Source organism: Zea mays, chromosome 6 (assembly GCF_902167145.1).
Source record: "Zea mays cultivar B73 chromosome 6, Zm-B73-REFERENCE-NAM-5.0, whole genome shotgun sequence".
In the NCBI taxonomy this organism is placed as follows: Eukaryota; Viridiplantae; Streptophyta; class Magnoliopsida; order Poales; family Poaceae; genus Zea; species Zea mays.
The window spans coordinates 98,172,683-98,199,936 of NC_050101.1; the positions used below are offsets into that span (position 1 = coordinate 98,172,683).

Below are 27,254 nucleotides of genomic sequence, written 5' to 3' on the forward strand. Positions count from 1 at the left end.
CTGCTCTGGAAACAGAGACTGTTGCAAATACAATATATTAGTTATCGGACCAATATCGATCGTGTTGAGAATAAATAAGACACTCGAGTTCATTGCTTGTTGCGTCTGTGCGTTGTAAGCAGCCATGTACTCTGATTGCTGTTGGAGGAATGCCATTTGTTGTTGCCGCAGCTCTTCACGAAACCTTTCTTGCAACTTCCTCATAGCGTCCTCCATGCTAGATACAGAGTGCCGACTACGGCTGCTACCACAACCCGCCTGCGACGAAGAGCCTCCATGAGAACGCAACTCCGTCGAATCGATCACACCAGTAAAACTAGAATATCTTGAAAAACAAGAAAATTAGTTATTCGGTCATAGTTTCTGTCGGAGAGCAAATCTCCGGCCGGGTGGCGGAGTGCACCCGCCCTAAATCCTAAGATGAGGAGGGGCTTAGGCGTTTTGCTTGTTGGTTAGGAAAACGGGAAGAACACAAGAACACACGAGGTTTTAGAGTGGTTCGGGCCGCCGGAGCGTAATACCCTACTCCACTGTGTGATGTATTGCTTGTGAGCTTGTATGAGCTTGCGAGTCTAAGGTGGGATCTAAAAGATTGAGCCTGTATGTAACGTCACATGCCTCCCCTTTTATAGCTGAAGGGGCATGCACAAAGGTACTGGGCCCCGACATGTGGGCCCAGGGACATAAAGAATATAGCGCTTGGAGCCACAAATGTTTGCTGTTGGGGCAATCCCCTTGTGTCCTGTCGCCCGAGATCTTCGTATCCTCGGCATGCAGGGGAAGCTTCTTGTAGAAGGGAAGGTGAGTACAGTGCGCCGCTCGGCACGGGCGCATTGTTCGCCAGTAGACTAGATAGGCGCGCCGTCTGCTGGATGACCCTGACATCGTCTGCCAGCGGATTGGACAGGGCGCATTAAATGCCGAGAGGGCACGTCGCTCGTCAGCGTGGTGGCAGGCGGCGAGTCCTCTCCATAATAAATGCAAAGGTTGCATGGCTGCATGGGTCTTGTGTCAAGTTCGGCCCGTTGGCTTATGTCACGGACCACAAGCCACGCGACAGCAGTGGGCCTCCGCCTGAGCGGGGAACGTAAGGCAAGGCCTGGACACGTGCCGGCACCGGACCCCTACTCAAGTCGGGGTCCTCCTCGTCCCGAGACCTTGCCAAGGCCTGGCCCTTACTCGAGGGACCCGGCATGCCTTCTTGGGAGCTCCGGAACCGTTCGCATAGGGGTCTGGTATCCCTCGGAGGTCCGGATCCATCGATGCACCACGGGACGTATTATCTTTCCTTGCCACGTGGTGCCCCTAGTTCTGCCCATGTGGTGGGGTCGGGTGCCGCTCTCCGTATGACCTGGAGGTGTCGTACGAGTGCAGCACCTTCATACTGTAGAAGAGGGTACCCTTGATTCAGGGTATCGACAGTGCCCCCTGGGCCCGCCTCAGGGGAGGATGCGAGCATGCAGGTGGGACCAGAGTCTGATTGGCGGTTGGACTGCTGCTCCTGCGTGCCTGTTGATGCAATTACTGCCGGCCCGTCTATGGTCATGCCAACTGCTATGCCTATTCCCACGGCTGATTGGCCCGTGACCATCGTACTTAATGTCACTATTGGGCCATGTGCGGGGGTGCCTCGAGTCGATGCACTGATTCTGAAAAATTTACCTTTTTAGACTTCCGTGACGGCCCTGAGAAGGCGTGGCATTGGTGCAAGCGGCGGTGCAGTTTTTTCGCACCCGGTAACCGGCGCGCCAGTTGCATGACATGTGGGCCTGGGCCCCCGTGTTGGACCACCGGTTGTAGCGAAGCTGAGGGGGCACACAGCCGCGGGGCGGTTTGTACGCTTCTTGCGCGGCGGTTCGCCTCATTGACCGCTGGTTACGGCGAAGATGAAGGAGCGCTTTAATCGTGTGGCGGTTGCATGCCCCTTGCGCTGTGGTTCGCCTTCCTGACCGCTAGTAGCCCCAAAAATGAAGGGGTGCGTGACTGTGGGGCAGTTGCATGCTTCTTCTTTGGGTCAGTCTATATGACATGTGGGGCTTGGCCCCCGTGTCATAAGGTGGGAACCTTGGTGCACGTTGGGGAGACTTTGCCCGTGATGCTTCGGGGGCGCGAGTGGGGAGATCTGCCTTTAAAAAGGGGTCGATCTCCCGGGCAGTAGACATGCCTCGCCCCTCTTGCGACCATCGCGCCCTTCCGCCTTCCGAGCCTCCAGATGGGGTGCGCCGGTGTTCTCTGGAGGGATCCGCGTCAAGGCCATCCCTTCCGGCGACCTCACCGTCAGAGAGCTTGCGCTCGTGGTTGTGCCACCGATCTTGCCTTCCTCTTGCTATCGTTGGAGGAGCGCAACCCCGTGGGGGTTGGTGCTCTTCCACCATCATTCGGCTTTAAGGATTTTCATCACACAGCCCGGTCGCAACCTCCGGCCGGTGGTCATCCACAAGGATGACTACCAGCCTTGTGGTGGAGAGAAGCGAGCCGGGCTGCGGCCTCCCCCCTGCCCTCAGCTTCAAGGATGTTCATCATCCGCGCTGGGGAGGAGGGCAAGCCGAGTGGGGGCTCCGCCTTCCGCGTGGGCTGGCGGCCCGCTTCTTCCTCCAGCATTTGGGGGAGAAGGTCGTTTGCCAGCCCTGTGAAGAAGGCAAACTCCGGGTACACGGGGCCGACCGTCTGAGGCGCCATCAGCTGCCGTGTGTCTGGCTCCTCGGCCTGGGTGGCTTTGGTGCCGCCTCCGGCTGCCTCCTACCGCTTGGATGGGGCGTGGCTGTTCGTCCACCGCATAGGCGACGGTCGCGCCGTGCGCGGGCCGGCCACACCCACAGCTTCTCCTGCGCCGCCGGCCGCACCGGGGGGGTCGTACAAGACGTCGTACGTCGCGGGGGCGGTGGTGGCGTTCTTGGATGGTCTTGTCCTCACTCCCGCAGCGAGGATGGGAGCGAGGACCTCTTCGCACGTGCTGGGGCAGCCGCCGCCCATCGGTGCAGAGGTGGTCGCTTCCGCTGGTGGGGCTGATGTGGTCGCCGTCGCTAGTGAGGCTACCCACTGCAGAGGTGGTTGCCTCCGCTGGCGAGACCGTCAGCGCCACCTGCCACCAGACCCTCGGCTCTTTGGCTTTAATGGCCTCATTGTCGCCCCCCGTAGGGATACAGGGGCGAGGACCTTTCCGCAGCGGCGTACATGCTGAGGTGATCGCCGCTGCTGGCGAGTTGTCGGTGCAGAGGTGGCCGCCACCGTCGGTGCTGATGTGGTCGCCTCCGCTGGCGAGCCGCTCGGAGCCAGCTATCCCGCGGCCCTTACTGGTGTGGAGGTAGTTCATACCTGCAGAGTAGAAATGGAACTAGGGCTCCACTTGAAAATAGATGTAATACTTTCGCTTTTTGTAAGGTACTCAAGAGTACTATTTATTAAGCAGTATTAACACTTATCTATTTTCAACTTGTTCCTACTGTGTGTGATATCGTTGACTCCTCCCTAGTACCTGGCCCCCTGCCTGGGATGCAGGCTTAATGTGTCGAGGTTGGATACCAGCGCATCTGAAAAGATTGTCAACAACCCTCGGGAGGCAAACTCGCCGAGATCTGGATCTGTACACAACTAGGGAGCGTTAGTAGTACACCCATAAGGCTCCCTGTCTGACATTAGCCATCCTTTGACACATGCTCGGGACTCGCAGGTTTCAATCCGGGTGGCCAAGTTGCGTGTCGGACCCCCTTGGGTCGCGGTTCTAGATACTAGGACACTTGTCTCAGGGCGGTGGAGCGTGCAGGCCCATGGTACAGGACCAGGCTGAGCGGCTGCACGGGCTCCGGACCACCCCAGGAGACTAATGTTCATTCTCTAGCTCCGGTCCTGAGGTTGTCGGACCCACAGGACTTATAGCCCCAAATACTAGGTACCCGTCACAGAGTGGTGGAGCGTGCAAGCCCACGGTACGGGACTAGGCTGAGCGGCTACACGGGCTCCGGACCACCCCATGGAACGAGGTCCCGTTCTCTAGAGCCGACCCCCAGGCTGTCAGGCCTCCCAACTTTCGTATCGGGGGCCCTAGACTGCAAGCCTGGCTGCTCAATTCGGATGTCGTAACGTCAGGACAGATAGGAACCGAACGAGTGGGTTAGATAAAAGGTATTATCTAAAAAAACTGCAAGGTAAGACCATGGAGCAGCGAGGTGGATCTATCATAGGGGCACAACTGAGGGGGTAGTTTTTATTTATAACTCGTCATGCATGTGTGCAGACCAATAGACCGGGTTTATGGGGACAGACCCCACCGATTTGTCGTACACGTATGCGTTATCTAGTTACAAAAAAGGGAAACAGATTCGACCCCTTAGTCTTGCTCTATGGATAGAACTTACAGAGATGTTTCGGCATCGGGGTAAGGTACTCCTCCAGTCGTAGCTAGATGGCTGCCTTTGGGTCGGTGCATTCCCGTTACCTCGAAGGGTCCTTCCCAGCTGGAGGAGAGTTGTGGAGCCCTTCTTGGTTTGGTACTTGCCGTGGGGCTAGGTCCCGACCCTGGGTTCCCATCTGCATTTGACTCGGGAGCCCTCGTCTTTGGCTGTGGCCACTTCTGCATGTACCTGTCTGCAGCCTGGACCCATGGGGAATCCAGAAGGACCTCCGGAGGAAGGCATGCTTCAGCTCCGTAGATCGGGGAGCACGGGGTCCCTCTAGGGTCTGTCTAGTTGTCTTCACCGGAGTAGGAGCCTCCGGCAAAGACATCTTTTAGGTCCCCCTCGGGTGACTGATACCCGAGGTCCCGCTCAGCCACGGCCACCTCGCCGTCGTCCACCTTTTCTTTGCCAGGTCGGCGACGAGGTGGTGAGCCGTCTTTGGAAGACTGCTCGCGCCGCTCACTGATGTGTTTTGCAAGGTCAATGATCTCGCGGCACTCCGCGGCGCTGTGGCGACCGTTGGGGTGCATAGGGCATGAACCGCTGTTACCCCTCTGCGACCGTGGGCGTTTGTTGCGGTCGCCCTGGCCTCCGGTCGCGGCTGCGACTACCAGAGCGGTGGACCGCGGCTTCTGGTAGTCGTGGTCCTTCTTCTTCTTTCCGTCTCGGGGAACGGCCCCCGAGCCACCCGACTGGGCAGCTCCAGTTTGTGGGGCCAAGTGCCATGCACTTCCCTCGGCGGCTCTGGCGCATTTATCGGCCAGAGCGAAGAGCGTGGGGACAGTTTCCACGTCATGTGTGGCCAACTTCTCCAACATTTTTTCATCACGTACTCCCTCTCAGAAGGCCGTGATGATAGAAGCATCAGAAATACGAGGTATAGTACCTCGCACCTTGGTGAAGCGGGAGATGAACTTCCGGAGGGTCTCCCTGGGCTCTTGCCTCACCGCATGGAGGTGGGCCTCCACACCGTGCTGCTGGTAAGCGCTGGCGAAGTTCGCAACGAACCGCGCGCAGAGCTCCTCCCAGGAATAGACTGATCCTGGGGTGAGGTTCATGAGCTAGGTCTGGGCAGGTCCAGACAAGGCCACATGAAAGTACGTTGCCATCACAGCGGTGTTTCCACCTGCTGCTGTGATGGCGGTAACGTACACCTACAGGAACTCCGACGGGTTCGATGTTCCATCGTACTTTTCTGGCAGGTGCGGCCGGAACTTGGGTGGCCATGACGCCGCGCGGAGATGATCCGCAAGAGCGGCACAGCCCACACCGGCCAAGGGGACACCCGTTTGGGACCGGGTACCCATTGGTGTCTGTGGCGCAACTGCAGCGAAGTCTTGATCGAGGTTGCGACCGTCGATGTTTTGGCGGCGCTCGCGCGCCCTTTCCAAAGATACCCGGGCATCCTCTCCCGCACGCCTGCGGTTGAGTTCTGCCCGGAGGTCGTTGGTCTGTGCGCCCCTTACTGAGGCGAGCGCACAGACGTTGACGCCTCGTGTTGGCGTCGGGATGACCGCGTCCTCGACCTGGTCGAGGTAGAGTGTGCCATACCGAGTAGTCAGTCGACGTCGTCCCGCCATTGCTTCATGGCCCCCAGTGAGGCCGTGGAGCTCGGAGGGTGTCGCAACAACTCCCTGGCCGCCGACAACGCCCCCGGAGATGCCCTCGATGGAGTCTGGGATGTTTGCGCAGCCGTGTGCTGCCGTGCGGCATGCACAACAGTAGTGCCTGGCACTGGGCGACTGGGAACCTGCGGTGTGGAGGAAGTAGCTTCTCCCTCCACCGCGAAGTCTACCGAAGTCTCGACACGGTGCTCAATGATCTGCACCATCATGCTTGGTCAAGGAAACAACAAAAACCTAATGCCTGGCCCCTACCTGGCGCGCCAAATGTCGGAGAGCAAATCTCCGGCCGGGTGGCGGAGTGCACCCGCCCTAAATCCTAAGATGAGGAGGGGCTTAGGCGTTTTGCTTGTTGGTTAGGAAAACGGGAAGAACACAAGAACACACGAGGTTTTAGAGTGGTTCGGGCCACCGGAGCGTAATACCCTACTCCACTGTGTGATGTATTGCTTGTGAGCTTGTATGAGCTTGTGAGTCTAAGGTGGGATCTAAAAGATTGAGCCTGTATGTAACGTTGCATGCCTCCCCTTTTATAGCTGAAGGGGGGCATGCACAAAGGTACTGGGCCCCGACATGTGGGCCCAGGGACATAAAGAATATAACGCTTGGAGCCACAAATGTTTGCTGCTGGGGCAATCCCCTTGTGTCTTGTCACCCGAGATCTCCGTATCCTCGGCGTGTAAGGGAAGCTTCTTGTAGAAGGGAAGGTGAGTACAGTGCGCCGCTCGGCACGGGCGCACTGTTCGCCAGTAGACTAGACAGGCACGCCGTCTGATGGATGACCCTGACACCGTCTGCCAGCGGATTGGACAGGGCACATTAAATGCTGAGAGGGCACGTCGCTCGTCAGTGTGGTGGCAGACGGCGCGTCCTCTCCATAATAAATGCAAAGGCTGCATGGCTGCATGGGCCTTGTGTCAGGTTCGACCCATTGGCTTATGTCACGGACCACAAGCCACGCGGCAGCAGCGGGCCTCCGCCTGAGCGGGGAACGTAAGGCAAGGCCTGGACACGTGCCGGCACCGGACCCCTACTCATGCCGGGGTCCTCCTCGTCCTGAGACCTTGCCAAGGACTGAACCTTACTCGAGGGACCCGACATGCCTTCTTGGGAGCTCCGGACCCGTTCGCACAGGGGTCCGGTGTCCCTCGGAGGTCCGGACCCATCGATGCACCACGGGACGTATTATCTTTCCTTGCCACATGGTGCCCCTAGTTCTTCCCATGTGGTGGGGTCGGGTGCCGCTCTCCGTATGACCTGGAGGTGTCGTACGGGTGCAGCACCTTCATACCGTAGAAGAGGGTACCCCTGATTCTCGGTACCGACAGTTTCAATATTATTGAAAAAATTCACAAGTTAATACCGTCCATGCGCCTTTCCTCCAATAGAATGCACAACTTCAAAGTCGATGGTAGGCGCTCCTCGCCAATCGTAGTCTTCTCCATACTTCCTAACCATCTCCTGCTCTTATGTCTCCTGCAATACAATATGAAGGTTCAGCACACATGTAATTTATAGCTATATGGCAAGAAAACATTAATCCTAACAACAACTAATCATACGCTCAACGATCGCTTGACTACATAGCTCATCGGAGGTTTCACTGTTTTTCGCTCTATGCCCTCTCCTATAAACATTGATTGGGCTCGGGACAACTCCAGTTTGAGCCTTCTGCAAATATATGAGTTTAAACCGGTTTCATTTCTGAGTAAAACAGAATACTACATACTCACCATTCGCTTCGCCAACCGAATGTGTCCATCAGCCCATAGGTATGGTTGACTACGACCTCATCATCGTCCTCGTCCTGCTGATGTATCTTCCTATGTCGATTCCTGTTTGACTTCTCAATCCACTCTAGAAAAGCCCATATCACACACAAAGCCTTGTAAGCCTGCGACCGGTGTTCCATCCATGGAAGAGTTACCTGCATCTAAAGCGTTAGCTCAAAATTACATTCACATCTAAATGAGCTGCTAAATTAGATTTTTACCTCAATGTACTGTTCTACAGTCAAGTAGACATCCAAATATTGTCGAAAGTTGTTGATAAAATGCCCTCGGCGCTTCATGTACGCGTTCACAACGTGTAGACGAGCATTGGAAAATGCATCCCTACACACCTTCTTCGCATTTTTCTCTAATACTCGGTCTGCATGCTCTTGAGCCTCAGGTTCCACACGATAGCGTCTCTATCCAACATCGAAAATAAATTTAGTTTGAAACAAATCATAAAATGTTAGTTTGAAACATTACTCTTACCCAAAAGTCGTGCTTGACGACGCCTTGAGCTGTTCCATATGTAGCATGTGGAGCTAGTGCGAAGTGTGACCAGCTAGTGCAAGGATCCAAAGCTCGCAATGTGGCTTTTTTGTTCCTTGGATTTCATTTTTGCTTTGGTGCAACACACTCATCAGTAGTGACATCGTTACGGTCTCCGACTAGTGAGTTCAGTGTAACACCCTCATCGATAGTAAAAGTGGTTGGCAATTCTTCTTCTTGATAAACATCATCGCCATGTTCGTCTTCGAATTGATAACCAGCAGTGCAGGAGTATGTAAAACGTTCCCTACGGTTCACCTTGTGAACTACCCACCATGCTTTAAACTTCGGATTTGGGTACGACATATAGTAGACCTGCTCGCACTTATGTGCAAGGATAAAATTATCATGGCCTCAAAGTCGTTCCTTGTGCTTTACTTCAGTTATGCCATATTGACTTTGTCTAATCCCATTATTGCTGTCAAACCAATCACATAGAAAGAGTACTAATTTCAAAGTTTTGTTCCCTGCAAAATTAAACTCTAGGATGTTTTGAATGATGCCATAATAATTAGTTTCTCTTCCAAGTGCATCGAGTGCCCTAGTCAGAACTCCAGTGTTACGTGTGGCTGCACGCTAACGAGACTTTTCAAATTGGTCTGAACGAAAATGGAAGCCATTCACATCGTATCGACCAAAGGTTCTGCAATTCACCGTCCCATAAGATAGTTGTCTCAAGTCCTCGTGTATGTTAGGAGTCTTTATGCACTGCAAATAATATACAGTTAAAATGACTACCTCACGTAAAAGGCTAAATTACATCAAAGTAAGGAATATAAAGAGTTTACATGCTCCCGAAACCAGTCAACAAAATTAGGTCTTCCTTGCCTCCCATGTCGTCGCATCATATCTAGTTGTTTGCTTGTAGGCTGATGGGAATAAGTCCAATTTTCCTTGCCAAACTTACTGTACGACAAATAAGTAATTAAATATGGCTCCTTGGCAAAGAAATTATGGGGCAAAATAAAGACTTACATGAAATATGGCTCCATCTCTTCCATATTCGAGTACATGTATAGCAATGCAGACATTCTTTCATCCATGCTAAGGTGGTAGAACGTGCCCTTACTAGTACTTGTGCCTCTCCATTGGAAAATGTTGAGATCACTGACAGGAGGTTCCTCATCGACATTGTATCGCATGGTCGCAGCATAGACATTATGTTCCTCTGCGAAATACACAGTCGTGAAGTATGAAACCTCCTTTAGCAAAAAAGCTTCAGCGACGCATCTTTCTACTCTAGCCTTATTTCAAACCATGCCTCGTGGGTTTTTGAGTGCACGTTCAATGTGATACATCCACCTATATTGTACAGGTCCACCAACCTTTGCCTCATATGGAATGTGAATAAGTAGATGCTCCATCGGATTGAAGAATCCAGGTGGGAATATTTTTTCTACCTTGCATAACAACACTGGTATTTCTTTCTCCAACTTCTCCATCATATTTTTACTTATTTCTTTGGCACAAATCTGCCTGTAGAAATAAGTAAATAACTTAGCTCAGCTATTGCTTGCCACATGGCGTCGAGCATGTAAGCACGAAACATGACAGGGATAATCCTCTCCATTAATATATGGAAGTCATGGCTCTTTAACCCAGTTAGTTTTCCCATTTTCAAATTCACAGCTCTTTTCAAGCCCACAGCATAACCATCGGGAAATTTAATTTTTTTTTCCATCCATCTCATTACCTCGATCTTGTCTTTAGAGGTAAGATAGAACAAGGCACGTGGCGGCTTGCCGTTGTCATTGAGCACTTGGGTTGGTCTGTCACAAAGCATTGCTAGATCACTTCGAGCTTTCAGATCGTCCTTTGTTTTTTCAAAATGCATGCAAGTGTGTATGAGGGCTTCAGCAACATTACTTTCTTGGTGCATGACATTAATGTTGCACAAGAATCAATGATGACATATAAGGGAGCTCCCAGAGACCACATATATGTGTCCAATTGTGGTCCACTCTGAATCCTTCGTACTTGTCCCCCTTTTCATTTAGGACAAGGTTGTCCAGCTGAGCATATATTTCTGCTGCGTTAAGACATTTAGGCGGTCCTTTGGTGACCATGGTGTTCTTTATAAAGTTTTCTTCTCGCTCCTAAAGGGGTGTTTCCTGGGCAACCAGCGTCGATGACAATCGAAGTAAGTGATCTTTCCACCATGAGCAAGACGGAAGCAATCTGTATCAGAACCACAATATGGACATGTCAATCTACCATGTGTACTCCAACCGGTTAAAATAGCATACTCCATGAAGTCATGCACCGACCACAAATACGCAACTCGAAGTTTGAATATCTGTTTTTTTAAAACATCGTATGTTTCAACTTCTTTCCAAATCTCCTTCAACTCTTCAATTAAGGGTTTTAACATGACATTGAGGTTCTATCCAGGATAGTCTGGGCCAGGAATGATTAAGCAAAGAAAAATAAATTCATATTTCATACAAAGAGAATGTGGAAGGTTGTATGGAATAACAAAGACGGGCCAACATGAGCATGATGATGCCATTTGACCAAAAGGTGTGAATCCATCGGTCGTGAGGCCGATTCGAACGTTCCTCGGATCAGCTGCAAAGTCTGGATCAAACGTGTCGAGAGCCTTCCATGCATCCCCATCTGAAGGGTGCACGATTAGGTCATCATTATCACGGACACCTTCTTTGTGCATCACATATGCATAGCGGTTTTTTAGATAGAAACAACCGTTTCACTCGAGGAGTTATTGGCAAGTAGCGGAGCTGCTTATGTGCAACATCTGTCATCACCTTGTCACCCTTATCATTAACAACTTCCACAAATCTAGATTGTCCACATTTCAGACATTTTTTCTCTCCTGCATGCTCCTTCATGAAAAGCATACAATTATTTTTGCACACATTAATCTTTTCATAATCCATACCGAGACCTTTGATGATTGTCTATGAATGGTACATGTCTTTAGGCAACTTATTGGGCTTTGGGAGCACATCTCCTAATAACTTTAAAATCTCATTGTAACAATTGTTCGAGAAAAAAAATACTTGGACTTAATGGCCACGAGCCGAGTAACAAAAGCGAGGATACTCACATCTATGTGTTCATGCAACGGCTCTTTAGAGTCTTTTAGTATTTTAAAAATTCTGGAAACCTCTGGTGTGGCAGGATCCTCGGAGCTTAGGTTTAATTCTGGACATAGCGAATCTAGAATCTCATGCATCGCATCATCGCCAGCCCAATCATTGTTTTCCTCCTCTTCTACATTCCGGTTGGGTACTACCTCACCATGATGTTCCCACACCTCATATCCGGGCATAAATTCAAACTGACAAAGATCTAGGCTAACTCTTTCCTTATTAAGAAATATATTGTTTTCGTGCCACCTACAAGGGCATCTGATAGTGCCGGTTAATGACAAGGAGAATATGTGGTCCACAAAATCTTTGGTATTGGCTACCCAATCATCAGAATGACGTCCATTCCTACTCCAACCACTGTACATCCATGCACGATCTTCAGCCATGCATGAGAATGTTAAACCGAACCACATCGTGAAAACATTATTCAACTTCGTCAAGTGTATCGGTCCTACATGTATTGGCAAGGATAGGTTCTAAACCCACATCAAGCTAGCAGGACCCAAAAAAACTTTCAGCAGCATAACCTCGCTGCCACTAAACAATATAAGAATGAACCACATATACCACATATGCCTTCCCTAAACCACATATACCACATATACAATATGCCTCGAACTAAACAATAATACTAATCGCACGCACTAATCAACAAACACATATACCACTAATACATTAATGAACCACATATACCACATATGCCTTCCCTACACATATAACACATATACAATATGCCTCGAACTAAACAATAATATTAATCAAACACACTAATCAACAAACACAATTACAAAAATATACTAATTTCGGCGGCAATTAAATAAAAGGCCGCCGAAAATACAAAATAAAATACGCAAAAAATAACCTTAATGGGAGCCAAGGTCGACGGGAGCCGAGGACGACGGCGAACGTGACCGGCGGCGCGTCGGTGGCGTCAGGGGCCTGCGGGCGGCGCGTCGGCAGGGCGCGGGCGGCGCTGCTTGGCGGCGGGGCGCGGGCGGGCCGTGGCGGCAGAGGTGGGCGGCGCCCCGTGGGGGCGGCAACGGCGGGCGTCGACAGCACAGCGGGGGCGGGCGTCTACGGCGCGGCGAGGGCTGGTGTCTACGGCGCAGAGTGGAATATAGAATGAGCGAGAGAGAAAGATAGAGAACAGAGAAGGAGACACCGACGATTTTAAATACGCTATTTTCGGTGGCTATGTCTGTGGCCGCCGAAAATAACACTATTTTCGGCGGCTACGCCCTGGCCGCCGAAAATAAACCTGGTCGCCAAAAATGTTATACAGTGATGTTGTGCATCTACATCAACCCGCAGTCGGTGGTGCCGAGGTGGATATGGCTACGGGGCTAGTTTTTCGGCGCCTACGGATACGACTACGGGTGGTTGCAGTTCTCCTTGTTCGCCCCCGGTCCGAGCGTGGCCGTCGGGGTCGGCGGTGTCTTCGACACGCTCGTCCTCTTCGTGGCGCTGGGCGCCATTGTCGGAGCTGTAAGGCGATTCCTCAACTGGAACAACGATGACTACGACTACTACTACTAAGTTGTTAGTGCTGCCAGACTAGGCTAGTGGATGTAGAGAATGCCACCAACCTTCTCCGTGTGTGATACGACGGGAAGGAACAATGTATTGTCGTTTAGTGAAATAGTTAGGGACAGTTGCAAATAAACAGCCAAATACTCCATGGCATGGAGATCCATCGACTATAAAGTGCATGATCAAAATGGATTCAACCGTATTATCGCAAAAAGAATTCGATAGGTTCATTCCACGTTTGTAGTTACAAAAAATTCCAAAAGAGGCAATACTTGATCCACTGTTGAGTACAGGTTTTGGGTGGGACATACAAAACCGGTCGAAAACCGGTCTGGTTTCTCGTTAACGGACCAGACCAATATCAATTTTCTAGCTGTTTTTAAAAGAAATCGTCCAACACTACCGGAGTTTGGCTCTTTGCCGAGTGTCAAATAATTTACCGAGTGTTTTCTTTCGGGCACTCGGCAAAGAAACTCTTTGTCTAGTGCGAAGCAAAAATACCTCGGTAAAAAAACACTCGACAAAGGAACTCTTTGCCGAGTGTTTTATTTTTGACACTCGACAAAGAATTTTTTTGCTGACTGCTTTTTTTTGACACTAGTCAAAGAGCTTCTGTATCGAGTGTTTTTTTAACACTAGACAAAGATAATTTAAAAATCACATTTTGAAGCAGTAAATTAATTCAAATGAAAAGTTTTCAACTACAAATTTGTATAACTCATCAAGATGTACAATTTTTATATTTTGATCATTTCTTCATATAACAAAATAAAAGTAAATTTGTTCATAAAACCTATATTTCTCTCGTAATTTATGAAACTACAAAAGAGATGTACATAATTTGTGAATAATGTTAGAACCATCATATAGGATGAACAAATGACGAAACAACCAAAATAAAGTTTGTAAATCTTGAGAAGTTATAGAATTTTATAGTTGGCAACCTTTTCATTTGAAGTTATCTTGTTAGCGAAAACTACGTCTGAATTTTAAAAAATTAAATTTTGAATTTTGAAAACGACCTTGAATGGAAAAACCACCAACATGAAAGTGGTAGGTCTTAAAAAGTTATGAAACTTTGCGGTTGACAATGTTTTGGTTTGAAATCATATTGTCATGCAAAATTATGTTTGAATTTTTCAAACTATCTCGGATGGAAAAACCATCAAAATAAAAGTTGTAGATCTCGAAATGTAATGTAACTTTGTAGTTGACAAATTTTGATTTAAAATCATCTTATCATAGAAAAATTCATTTGAAGTTTCCAAATTTGAAAATATAATTTTGTAAACAGCCTCGGATGTAGAAACTATCAAAATAAAAGTTGTAAATCTTGAAAAGTTGTGCAACTTTATAGTTGGCAACATTTTCAATTGAATTAATTTAGTACCTCTAATAATCAAATTACTCTTGGTTTGTTATAATACACGAGAAATAAAAACGTAATATAAACATAATTGATGTAGTAGTGTAGTGGTAGAGTAGGTTATCCGCGCGAAAGATGTTACGAGTTCGAATCACACCATTCAAAAAACATGTAACACTAAGTAAAGTGTTTGCTGAGTGCTCGAAAAAAGTACTCATCAAAAATCATTTGCCGATAACATGTCTACCAACCCAACAGCTAGGACACTCGCCAAAGAAGGCGAGTCCGATAGTGCAAGACTTTGAAACTTTGAAAATGGTTATAAAAAATTGGAAAAAAATATGATAAATAGACCACACTGGTAATAATATGTTACATCTAAATGGTTAATAGAAATGTATAAAATAAATGGAGATAAAATAAATTACTTTTAACGGCGATTTCATGAGTTTTTCATTTTAGAAAGTTACGAACGGTTTGAGAGCTGAAGGATCTTATCTCGCGGGCGCGCTTGTGCTAGTTAGTACAGCAGGAATGTACCCCAGCCGATATGGCTAGGGTCGGTGCACGTGGAAATCTGAGCCTTTCAAACGCATCAAATCAAATGCACGTGATGCATCTAGTGCACGTATATGCATATTAAATCTGAGCCTTTTTTAATGATCAGCGACTGAGATTTATTTTTTAATGCAGATGAGCGTGGAAATCGGAAAGGATGAGTAGTTATCGTCACGCAAACCCGAGTCGGACTCCGTCGGCTTGTTCTATATAATAAGGCGCGCCAAGTCTCCAACTCTCCCCATCTAATCTCCAGTTCTTGCACCCGCTCGTCCACCGTTCGCATACGCCGCGCTTGCTCGCATACGCCGACCCTACCCGCAGCCGGCCGGCCTGCCCGCAGCCGCTACCATGGCCAACGAGCAGAGCGGGCTTCCCCTGCGGAGGTGGAAGCCTTTCTACAGCGCTTTCCAGGCGATCGACGGCGCGATCGAGGCATGCGGCTACCCGCGCGCCGAGTATCGTGACGTGCGTGGCGAGATCGTCGTGCTGCTCCGCGGCGCCACGGATGACGGCGTGGCCGAGCAGCTCTGCGCCGTGCTCGACGACGTCATGGTCGAATCCCTCAAGACGCTGCTGGTCGCGCCCGTCCCGCACGACCTGCTGGCGTCCACCGAGCTGGCGAGGACCGTCGGCGCCCTCGGGAGCCACGGGTCGTCCCGGATCCGGAGCCTCGCGCGCGACGTCGTGCGCGGGTGGAGGGTAGCCGTCGAAGCCTCCTTCGCCACTGCTGTAGCGGTGAAGAAGAAACTCGACAATCTCTCTGCTGATCAGATCCCGCTCCCGCGCGCTGCCGTCGACAAGGTGCACGTACCGTCTGCCAAGATGCTTCCCGCTGCTGCTGAGGTACACAACAAGAAGCCGGACATACCACCAGCAAAGATGATTTCCATCGCTACCGCTGTCGAGGTACACAACAAGAAGGCGCACGTACCACCAGCAACGACGCTTCCCACCGCCGAGGAACACAAGAAGCACCATTATGTTCCGCCAACGAAGACGCTTCCTCCCGCAGCAATTCTATCGAATCAACAGAAGAACATAAGTGAGACCAAGAAGCCGGCCGTCGCCGAGAGCGAGAAGATGGAGGCTACAAAACGCAAGCTACGAGAGAGTTACCAAGAAGCCGATGGAGTCAAGCGTCGGCACAGCATCCATACCATCAGGGAGGAAGAGGGGAAGCTGCTGGAGGAGGAGCAATGGAAGATGCATGCGTCCCATCGTGCGATAGGATGTAGGACCTCGTCAGGCGTCAGGTGTTCTCGGCCTCCTCGCGTGCTATAGGGCCGGATCTTATTTTTGGGTGACCATTATTGTGCATTTTGATGTCGTGGATCATCAGCGCCGGGACATAGCAAATTTTATCCTGATACTAACTGTCCAAGAGAAATTGCTCATTGATGCACATAAGGTTCATGTACTGGATTCGCTGAAACATCGCTAGTCAGGCAGACGTCATACCAACTACAGCAAGTGAATTCCATGTTCGTTCGTCAAATACAACTGAAATACGTAGACACAAACCGTATCCCGGCCGGCGTAGTTTATTCGGTCTTCATTCAGGCATTGTTCGCCTGTGTGCCACAAGAACAGTACGTTTCCACAGGGCTAGGTTAAGTGAGTAGAAGGGGCCGATGATTTATACATGCATTTTCGCACAACTGAGAACAATTTCTACGCTCCAGATTCCAAAGAAACAGTCTGTATTCAAAAAAGAAAAAGAAAGAGCGAATGCCAACAATTTCCTCTCTCTGGAATTTTTAAGTTGGCTTACCATTTCACAATTCTGTTTTTGCAAACGCATACACATGTGACATCATGGCCACTGCAGCCCCGAAAGAATAGCTCATGTCAGGGAGCCTTGAGTGACACCGAAACGTACATAAGTTTAAGCATATGGAATGGAAATGCTAATTTATGAACGTGGATGGCACACACGTGAGTTTAAGCATCTAGAATTTTCATGCTCCAAGCCCGAATGAAGGAAATCTCAAGTGAAGGAAAACGCGCCAATGCCATGCATCCATGTTCAGACATCCAGAGAGCAGCTTGGGCTAGAGGACAAATGGGCATTCGAAAGATCTCTCTCCGTTTCACTTCACCATCCACTACAATTGCTAGTGGGTTTTAATTCTGACACTTTTGAAATCTCTAACATTCAAACCAAATACTTCATGATAGTGTGTGTGGTCCATCACAAGAATAAAAATATTTCTTGGACCTTTACAAAAAAAGTTCCTACATTTCTTCCAAATCAACTCAACATAAAATGTTAAAAAAAGGTGCGGGATGTGGGGTTTGAACCCACACATGATTGAAAAAGGGCGAGAGACACTGGGTAAAGCTGTCTAACATGTAGAACATCATGCTCAGGTGTTTATAATATTAAATATAAATTGTATATATGTATATATGATTTTTTGTAAAATAAAAAATAATTGTGTCGGGCCGGACCAGCACTACGGGCCGAGGCTACGGCCCAAGAACCGCACGACGCTCGTGCCGGGTTGGCCCAAGCACTATTAAATGGGTCGTGCCTCGGGCCGGCTCGCCAGACATGGCACATTTGGCCATCTATACCTCCGCACGATAACGATGGTCCTCGCCTCAGTTGCCACCAACTCGTTCACCATTCTACTTCTTTTCTCTCTCCCCTCATGCATCCACTTCCGCGCCATCCTATTCTCGGCAGAGGGCGTAGGAGCATGCGCCTCCTCCCCGTATTCGTCCGACACCAGCCTCGGCACCGACTCGCGCAATGGCTATTGCACGTCCATGAGGACGTTTCACATCATGCGCACACCCTCGTTTTCGCCGTCGTCGGACGTCACGTTCGTCTTCCCGGCCTTCGCCCTTTTCTTCCTCCCCAACCTGCTGCCCCCGCCCACGGTCGCAGCTGTGAGCCGACCGACGCTCGTCGACGCGGGTACGGCGCGAGTCGGTCATGCTCCTGGCCTTTCTCCATGCGTGCCGTCGAGGAGGACATGGTGGCGCCTGCCACGCTTAGGTTATCTTGGCGATGATGAGTCCAGGTCTGAGATATTGGACAACCAAGGCCCATAGTGTGGCAGCAATCGGCATATGCTACGGAGTTGGTGGTGGTGTTGTGTCGCTTCGGCGGGTCCAGGTCTGGAAAGACACTCGCATTCTCTCGCCCTTCTCGGATTGATGCCTGGTGCGGGTGCCTCTCGGTTTGCAGCTGCTCTGGCTGAGCTTCTTTCTCTACTTGCGTGCTCTCTCCCTATATATCTAGCGATATACTACCTATGTCGCCTCCAGATGCCTAGGTCTTCGTCGTGTCCTTCTTCAGCAACAAACAGGTATGTCCGCCTCTTCTCTTCTCCTGCTGCTCTACGAAACCTTGGAAGTGGGGGAGGCGAGGGATGGGGGTCTCTGATTTGCTGCCTATGGTACCCATGCGTTCATAAAAAATATTATGCGAAGACCAAAGACAATCAATAAAAAATCTTGAGATCTTTTTGGTGAATAATTTACGTGGGTATTGTTGTGAGCCGTCACAATGCACGGGTAACCGACTAGTGGTTTCTTAAGCGAGTTAGCTGCCACTTGCTCCCACTGTAAGGGTCCCATTTTGCTGGGTGGTGACTTTAACATCTTGAGGAGTACTGATGACAAAAACAAGTCTTGTGTTGCCAAGAGATGGACACTCCTTTTTAATGCCATCATTGACCATCATGGTCTGATTGAGTTAGATCTGACCGACAGGAAGGTCCAATAATAGAAATCCTCCCACTTTTGAAAAACTTGACAGATTTCTAGTGAGCCCTGATTGGGATTTATTATACAGTGATTCTATGGTTAGAGGGCTTAACAGATATCTTTCATACCATGTTCCTTTGATGTTAAGCACCGAGGATACGAAGAAACATGTCACTACTTTTAGATATGAGTTACTCTGGCATAAAAACCTGATTTTAGAGAGTTGGTCAGTAGGAGTTGGGGTTACCAATAAGGAGTAAAGGAAGTATTAACATCTGGAAGTATTGCTACAAAGGCCTGATGGGTGCGATTAAGTCAAGGCTCGGTCCACTCAAGGGACACGATCTTGCCTCGACCGAGCCCAGCCTCGGGCAAGAGCAGCCGACCCCGGAGGATCCACGCCTCGCCCGAGGGTCCCCCTCAAGCAACGGGCACACCTTCGACTCACCCGAGGCCCAGTCTTCGCCAAGAAGCAACCTTGGCTAGATCGCCGCGCCAACCGATTATATCGCAGGAGCATTTAATGCAAGGATGCCCTGACACCTTATCCTAACGCTCGCCCTTCAGTCGGCAGAGCCGAAGTGACCGTAGTCACTTCGCCGCTCCACTAACCGGCCTGACAAGAGGACAGCGCCGCCTGCGCCGCTCCGACTATTGTGCCACTCGACAGAGTGAGGCTGACAGCAGCCAAGTCCGACCTTGAGCGCCATAGGAAACTCCGCCTCGCCCGACCCCAGGGCTCGGACTCGGCCTCGGCCCCGGAAGACGACGAACTCCGCCTCGCCCGAACCCAGGGCTCGGGCTCGGCCTCGGCCCCGGAAGACGACGAACTCCGCCTCGCCCGACCCCAGGGCTCGGACTCGGCCTCGGCCCCGGAAGACGAAGAACTCTGCCTCACCCGACCCCAGGGCTCGGACTCGGCCTCGGCCCCGGAAGACGACGAACTCCGCCTCGCCCGACCCCAGGGCTCGGGCTCAACCTCGACCACAGAAGACAGACTCAACCTCGACCTCGGAGGAGCCTCCGCCTCGCCCGACCCAGGGCTCGGACCGACCACATCACAGGAGGGGCCATCATTATCCTACCCCTAGCTAGCTCTGGCTACGGGGAACAAGACCGGCGTCCCATCTGGCTCGCCCCGGTAAAACAAGCAATGATGGCGCCCCGCGTGCTCCATGACGACGACGGCTCTCAGCCCCCCTTACGGAAGCAAGGAGATGTCAGCAAGGACTCGACAGCTCCGACAACTGTCCTTCTGCAAGGCTCCAGCGCTCCTCCGACGGCCACGACATCACACGAACAGGGTGCCAAAACCTCTCCGGCTGCCACGACGGCATGTACTTAGGGCACTAGCTCCTCTCTGCTAAACACGTTAGCACTCTGCTACATCTCCCATTGTACGCCTGGACCCTCTCCTTACGCCTATAAAAGGAAGGTCTAGGGCCCTCTTAGAGAAGGTTGGTCGTGCGGGGGAACGGGGGCGACGCATAAGGCTCCTCACTCTCTCCCACGCGGACGCTTGTAACCCCCTACTGCAAGCGCACCCGACCTGGGCGCGGGACAACACGAAGGCCGCGGATTCACCCTTTAGCCTGCCTCCCTTCCTCTTTCCCCCCTTCGTGCTCCGTCGCGCGCCGACCCATCTGGGCTGGGACACGCGGCGACAATTTACTCGTCGGTCCAGGGACCCCCCGGGTTCGAAACACCGACAGTTGGCGCGCCAGGTAGGGGCCTGCTGCGTGTTGACGAACAGCTTCCCGTCAAGCTCCAGATGGGTAGTCTCCAGCAACCTTTCCAACCGGGGACGATGCTTCGTTTCAAGAGTCTAGAGTTCATGTCCCTCGACGGCAGCTACGACATGATACTTCTTCCTTCGTCGTGCGACAACGACAATGGCAGCCGTCAACCCGCCCGACGGCGGCGGAATCGACGACGTCTTCCCCACGTGGCGGAAGAGCAACATCCGGGTCTGTCCCGTCACCTTCCCCGCCGACGGAGGAGGAGGCGGGGCAGGCATGGCCAAGCAGGAGGCGGCACCTCGTCGGCTGTCGAGCGAGTCGACGGCGCCGGCGCCCCAATGGGGGACGCGTCGGACGTCGACCCCGCGTCTGAGACGAAGACGGGCGCCATCTCCCCGCAACGCGCCAACCCCAAGCAGACGGACAACGCCAGCACGCTCGCGAAGGACATGCTGGGCGTTAGCCTCATACCTGAGACAACGGTGCAGTCCGTCCCCGACGCGACTTCGTCACCACCCGTCGATCAAGAGGTATCGTCCGTTTCCAGTTCCATGCCTTTTGAATTCAGTTACGATCCACCGAGCGACCCCGCTTTGGTGGATGTTTTCATAAAGGCATGTCTGGACCCTCCGGGGTACGGTGTGCGGTCACCCTGGGACCGGTTGACAGCCGTCTCGACCTACGGGCCCCCGGGTTCTGAGGAAGATGACGAGCCCGACTCCTGTTGGGATTTCTCCGGGCTCGATAACCTCAGTGCCATGCAGGACTTCATGACCGCATGCGACTACTGTCTTTCCGATTGTTCCAACGGTAGCCGCAGCTTCGGCGACGAGGACTGTGGCCCAAGTCGTGAATGTTTCCACGTCGATCTAGGGGGTCCCGGTGAAGGCAACCATCTTGGTATACCGGAAAACGGTGATTCCCCTAGGCCTGTGCCTCGCGTTGATATCCTTCGGGAGCTAGCTGTGGTCCCAGTCCCTGCGGGGGGTCAGGACTCACAGCTCGAGCAAATCCGCGAGGTACAGGCCAGGCTCGACGAGGGAGCAGGAACGCTTGAGCAGTTCCGGCGGAACACCGGGCAGGAACGGGTGGACCGAGCTCCGGCCGGAGAAGCGCGTCACCTGCCCCGGGGCATCCAGCACCGCATTGTCGACGACGTCGGGGCAAGGCCGCCACCGGCTTCCAGCGGGGTCGGCCAGAACCTGGCTGCGGCGGCAATACTTCTCCGCGCGATGCCGGAACCGTCAACCACCGAAGGGTTGCGTATCCAGGGAGAGCTCAAGAATCTCCTGGAGGACGCCGCGGTCCGACGGGCTGAAAGCTCTGCCTCCCGAAGGCAGGGGCACCCCTCGGAGCATCGCGCCGCGACTTCCCGATTCGTGCGGGAAGCCTCGGTCCACACCGGGCGCACGCGCAACTCGGCGCCTGCGGCCCCGGGCCGCCTCGGCAATGAGCACCACCACGGTAACCGTCGGGCCCACCTCGACGAGAGGGTGCACCGAGGCTACCACCCCAGACGTGGAGGACGCTACGACAGCGGGGAGGATCGGAGTCCCTCGCCCGAACCACCCGGTCTGCTAGCTTTCTGTCGGGCCATACGACGGGCGCCGTTCCCAACCTGGTTCCGAACCCTGACTACTATCGCAAAGTACTCGGGGGAGACAAGGCCGGAACTGTGGCTCGCGGACTACCGACTGGCCTGCCAGCTGGGTGGAACGGACGACGACAACCTCGTCATCCGCAACCTCCCCCTGTTCCTCTCCGACACCGCTCGGGCCTGGCTGGAGCATCTGCCTCCGGGGCTGATCTCCAACTGGGACGACCTGGTCCAAGCTTTTGCCGGCAACTTCCAGGGCACGTACGTGCGCCCTGGGAACTCTTGGGATCTCTGAAGCTGCCGCCAGCAGCCGGGAGAGTCTCTCCGGGACTACATCCGACGATTCTCGAAGCAGCGCACCGAGCTGCCCAACGTCACCGACTCGGATGTCATCGGCGCATTCCTCGCCGGCACCACCTGCCGCGACCTGGTGAGCAAGCTAGGTCGCAAGACCCCCACCAGGGCAAGCGAGCTGATGGACATCGCCACCAAGTTCGCCTCTGGCCAGGAGGCGGTTGAGGCCATCTTCCGGAAGGACAAGCAGCCCCAGGGCCGCCAGCCGGAAGATTTCCCCGAGGCGTCCACTCAGCGCGGCACCAAGAAGAAGGGCAAGAGGAAGCCGCAAGCGAAACGCGACGCCGCGACGCGGACATTGTCGCCGCCGCTGAGTACAAGAACCCTCGGAAACCTCCCGGAGGTGCCAATCTCTTCGACAAGATGCTCAAGGAGCCGTGCCCCTATCATCAGGGGCCCGTCAAGCACACCCTTGAGGAGTGCGCCATGCTTCGGTGCCACTTTCACAAGGCCGGGCCACCTGCGGAAGGTGACAGGGCCCACAACAACGACAAGAAGGAGGATCACAAGGCAGGAGAGTTCCCCGAGGTCCACGATTGCTTCATGATCTACGGTGGGCAAGTGGCGAACCCCTCGGCTCGGCACCGCAAGCAGGAGCGTTGGGAGGTCTGCTCGGTAAAGGTGGCGGCACCAGTCTATCTGGACTGGTCCGACAAGCCCATCACCTTCGACCAGGGCGACCACCCCGACCGCGTGTCGAGCCCGGGGAAGTACCCGCTCGTTGTCGACCTCATCATCGGCAACGTCAGGATCACCAAGGTCCTCATGGACGCAGGCAGCAGCCTCAACATCATCTACGCCGAGACCCTCGGGCTCCTGCGGATCGAACTGTCCTTGGTCCGGGCGGGCGCGGCGCCTTTTCACGGGATCATCCCCGGGAAACGCGTCCAGCCCCTCGGACAACTCAATCTACCCGTCTGCTTTGGGACTCCCTCCAACTTCCAAAGGGAAACCCTCACGTTCGAGGTGGTCGGGTTCCAAGGAATTTACAACACTGTGTTGGGAAGGCCATGCTACACCAAGTTCATGGTCGTCCCCAACTACACCTACCTCAAGCTCAAGATGTCGGGCCCCAGCGGGGTCATCACCGTCGGCCCCACGTACCGACACACGTACGAATGCGACGTGGAGTGCGTGGAGTACGCTGAGGCCCTCGCCGAATCCGAGGCCCTCATCGCCGACCTGGAGAGCCTCTCTAAGGAGGCGCCAGACGTGAAGCGCCACGCCGGCATCTTCGAGCCAACGGAGACGGTTAAGTCCGTCCCTCTCGACCCCAGCAACGACGCCTCCAAGCAGATACGGGTCGGCTCCGAGCTCGATCCCAAATAGGAAGCAGTGCTCGTCGACTTTCTCCGCGCAAACGCCAACGTTTTCGCGTGAAGTCCCTAGGACATGCCCGGCATACCGAGGGATGTCGCCGAGCACTCGCTTGGCTCGAGCTCAACCACATCGCCCGACGATACAACGAGACTGCGGACGAGCTGGCTAAGATAGCCTCGGGGCGAACAACGGTTCCCCCGGACGTCTTCTCCCGAGACCTGCATCAACCCTCTGTCAAGACCGACGACACGCCCGAGCCCGAGGCACCCTCGGCTCAGCCCGAGGCACCCTCGGCCCCCGAGGGTGAGGCACTGCGCGTCGAGAAGGAGCGGAGCGGGGTCATGCCTAATCGAAACTGGCAGACCCTGTACCTGCAATATCTCCACCAAGGGGAGCTACCCCTCGACTGAGCCGAAGCTCGGCGACTGGCGCGACGCGCCAAGTCATTTGTCTTGCTGGGGGACGGGAAGGAGCTCTACCACTGCAGCCCCTCAGGCATCCTCCAGCGATGCATATTCATCGCCGAGGGCCAGGAGCTCTTACAAGAAATACACTCGGGGGCTTGCGGTCACCACGCAGCGCCCCGAGCCCTTGTTGGAAACGCCTTCCGACAAGGTTTCTACTGGCCGACCGCGGTGGCCGGCGCCACTAGAATTGTTCGCACCTGCCAAGGGTGTCAATTCTACGCAAGGCAGTCCCATCTGCCCGCTCAGGCTCTGCAGACAATACCCATCACCTGGTTGTTTGCTGTGTGGGGTCTGGACCTCGTCGGTCCCTTACAGAAGGCACCCGGGGGCTACACGCACCTGCTGGTCGCCATCGACAAATTCTCCAAGTGGATCGAGGTCCGACCCCTAAACAGCATCAGGTCCGAACAGGCGGTGGCGTTCTTCACCAACATCATCCATCGCTTCGGGGTCCCGAACTCCATCATCACCGACAACGGCACCCAGTTCACCGGCAAAAAGTTTCTGGACTTCTGCGAGGAGCACCACATTCGGGTGGACTGGGCCGCTGTGGCTCACCCCATGACGAATGGGCAGGTAGAACGTGCCAACGGCATGATTCTGCAAGGACTCAAGCCGAGGATCTACAACAACCTCAACAAGTTTGGCAGGCGATGGATGAAGGAACTCCCCTCGGTGGTCTGGAGTCTGAGGACGACGCCAAGCCGAGCCACGAGCTTCACACCGTTCTTTCTAGTCTATGGGGTCGAGGCCATCTTGCCCACAGACTTAGAATATGGTTCCCCGAGGGCAAAGGCGTACGACGACCAAAGCAATCAGACCAACCTAGAAGACTCACTGGACCAGCTGGAAGAGGCTCGGGACACGACCTTGCTACACTCGGCGCGGTATCAGCAGTCCCTGCGACGCTACCACGCCCGAGGGGTTCAGTCCCGAGACCTCCAGGTGGGCGACTTGGTGCTTCTGATACGACAAGACGCCCAAGGGCGGCACAAGCTCACGCCTCCCTGGGAAGGGTCGTTCGTCATCGCCAAGGTTCTGAAGCCCGGGACATACAAGCTGGCAAACGGTCAAGGCGAGGTCTACAGCAACGCTCGGAACATCCGATAGCTACGTCGCTTCTACCCTTAAGATGCTTTCAAGTCGTTCGTACACCTCGTTCACACACAAAGTCTAACCATCAAGGAAGGGTCAGCCTTGCCTCGGCAAAGCCCGACCCTCCCTCGGGGGCTAGAAGGGGGGAACCCCCTCTTCGTCAAAATTGTCCTCGAAAAAAGTCTTCCATCAAAAAGGCTTTCGCGTCTCCCGGATGTATCAGTAACAGGACCCCAAGAAACGAATAAGGGTGCATGTAAGTGGCAAGGCCGACCGAGTCGAGGGACTCCTACGCCTCTGGGATACGGATACCTCACTCGTCACCTACCACGAAAAATGACTCTTATTTGGGCAAGCTACCCAGCTACTGATGAACAGGTCCGGATACGCAAAACGGAAGGAAAAGAAGCACAACCTTATATTACGATAATAAAGTGTTCGGGCCTCGACGGCCGCAAAAGACACATATGCATTGAAAGAAAACTGCTCCGGCAGAGTCAGGCGTCGCCCGGAGAAGGAGCCGCGCCCTTAGCTTCGTCCCCACCTTCGGCAAGATCCGCCCCGGCCTCGGACGACGGCGCAAGCGGGAGGATCTCTGCCTCGAAGGTGGTTGCCAGCACCGCGCTTGGGCCCGCGGCGGCCGCGTCGAGCCTCTGGACTTCGGCCAGGGCGGCTTCATCCTCGTCGGGGAGGCAATACCCCTCGCTGACCCGCTCCAGATCCACGACATAGTGGGAAGCGAGCACAGCGAAGGCCCGCCTGACGCCGTGATGCAGCGCCTCATGGAGTCTGCCGCGTGCATGGTCACCCAGGGCCTGTAGGCGACTTTGAGGGGAGCTCCCCGAGGGGACGTCGTTGAAGCCAAAGACCCGGCAGAAGGCTGAGATGGCCTCGGACATGGCCGCGTGGTCAGTTTCCCTCTGCTCGGCCGCCTGAGCAAGCACCTTGGTAGACTTGTCAAGGGCAGACTCGAGCTCTGCGAACAACCAAAGCGGAAGACTTCAAACACGAGTTGAGGAACGAAGCCGAATCAAAATCTTAAAACAGCCAAGACATACCTTCAGCTCGGGCGTGTTGCTCCGAGGACGCGGCTCGGGCCGTGGCTAGGTCTTCCGCAAAGGCCTCGGCCCGAGCAGACGCCTCGGCTAACTGGACTCCAAGAGCCTCAGCCCGACTTTCAGCCTCGGCGGCCCGGCCCCAAGATTGGTCCCGCTCGCCGATGACCTGGCCAAGCTCCAACTGCTGCCGCTGCACCTCTGCGCGCGCCGCTGATGCCTCTGCTCCCAGATCGACACAGAGCAACCGAAGGTCCGCCACCTCGGCGCTCCGTTGGGAGAGGCGCTCGGTAGCTCTGGCCAGTGTGGTCCTCAGGGACCGCAGCGAACCCCAGACATCAGCCTCGCGGCGGATGAAGGACGACTTGGCGGCGCTCAGGTCCATCAGATCCTGAGGGAAGGAAGCGGGGCGTCATAAAGGACGCCTTAATCATGTAAAAGGTATGTTTGAAATCATTACCTAGAGGATCTTGGGAACGTCCCTGCAAAGGACCTCCAAGGTCGACCGAAGTGACTCCATCGTCGCCTCAGCACACTCGCGAAGCTCGTCCCAAGACTGCTCCTCTCGCTCATCGTCAAGAACGAAGAGGGGATCCGAGGCCCCCTGGGTCCGGAATCGAAGCAACTGGCGCCGCCCCTCGGAACTGCGTCACGCGGGGATAAGGTTGCCGCTCGATGGGACGGGTCGCGGTCCCGTGCCCCCCCTCCTCCGAGGCACCAAGTAGCGACGCCTCGGCCATCTCAGCATCGGCGGCGACGGGTGGCTCCACGGCCGGAACGACAACGACCTCGGCAGCAGCCGGCGCCAGCGCCGGCAACATGTCTGGTAGACCCGAGGCCGCGGCCGCGACAGCAGCCTCCCCCAGCGCGACGGCCGCCTCGACAGAAGAGTCAGCCTTAGGAGCTCGCCCCACGACAACTGGTGCCGCCTGAGCCCCCCGCTGTGGGGCGTCTTGCGAGGAGGTCAGCTGGCCGGCGAGGCCCGGCGAGGCCCGGCGCGGCA

General features: G+C 53.6%; 1 protein-coding gene across 1 annotated transcript; it reads left to right on the forward strand.

Moving 5' to 3' along the window:
- Nucleotides 1–15,165: 15,165 nt before the first annotated feature.
- Nucleotides 15,166–16,309, forward strand: LOC103629606 (uncharacterized). Its single transcript, XM_008650685.4, has one exon. The coding sequence runs from the start codon at nucleotides 15,256–15,258 to the stop codon at nucleotides 16,186–16,188; it is 933 nt and encodes a 310-aa protein (XP_008648907.2). The 5' UTR covers nucleotides 15,166–15,255; the 3' UTR covers nucleotides 16,189–16,309.
- Nucleotides 16,310–27,254: the final 10,945 nt, after the last annotated feature.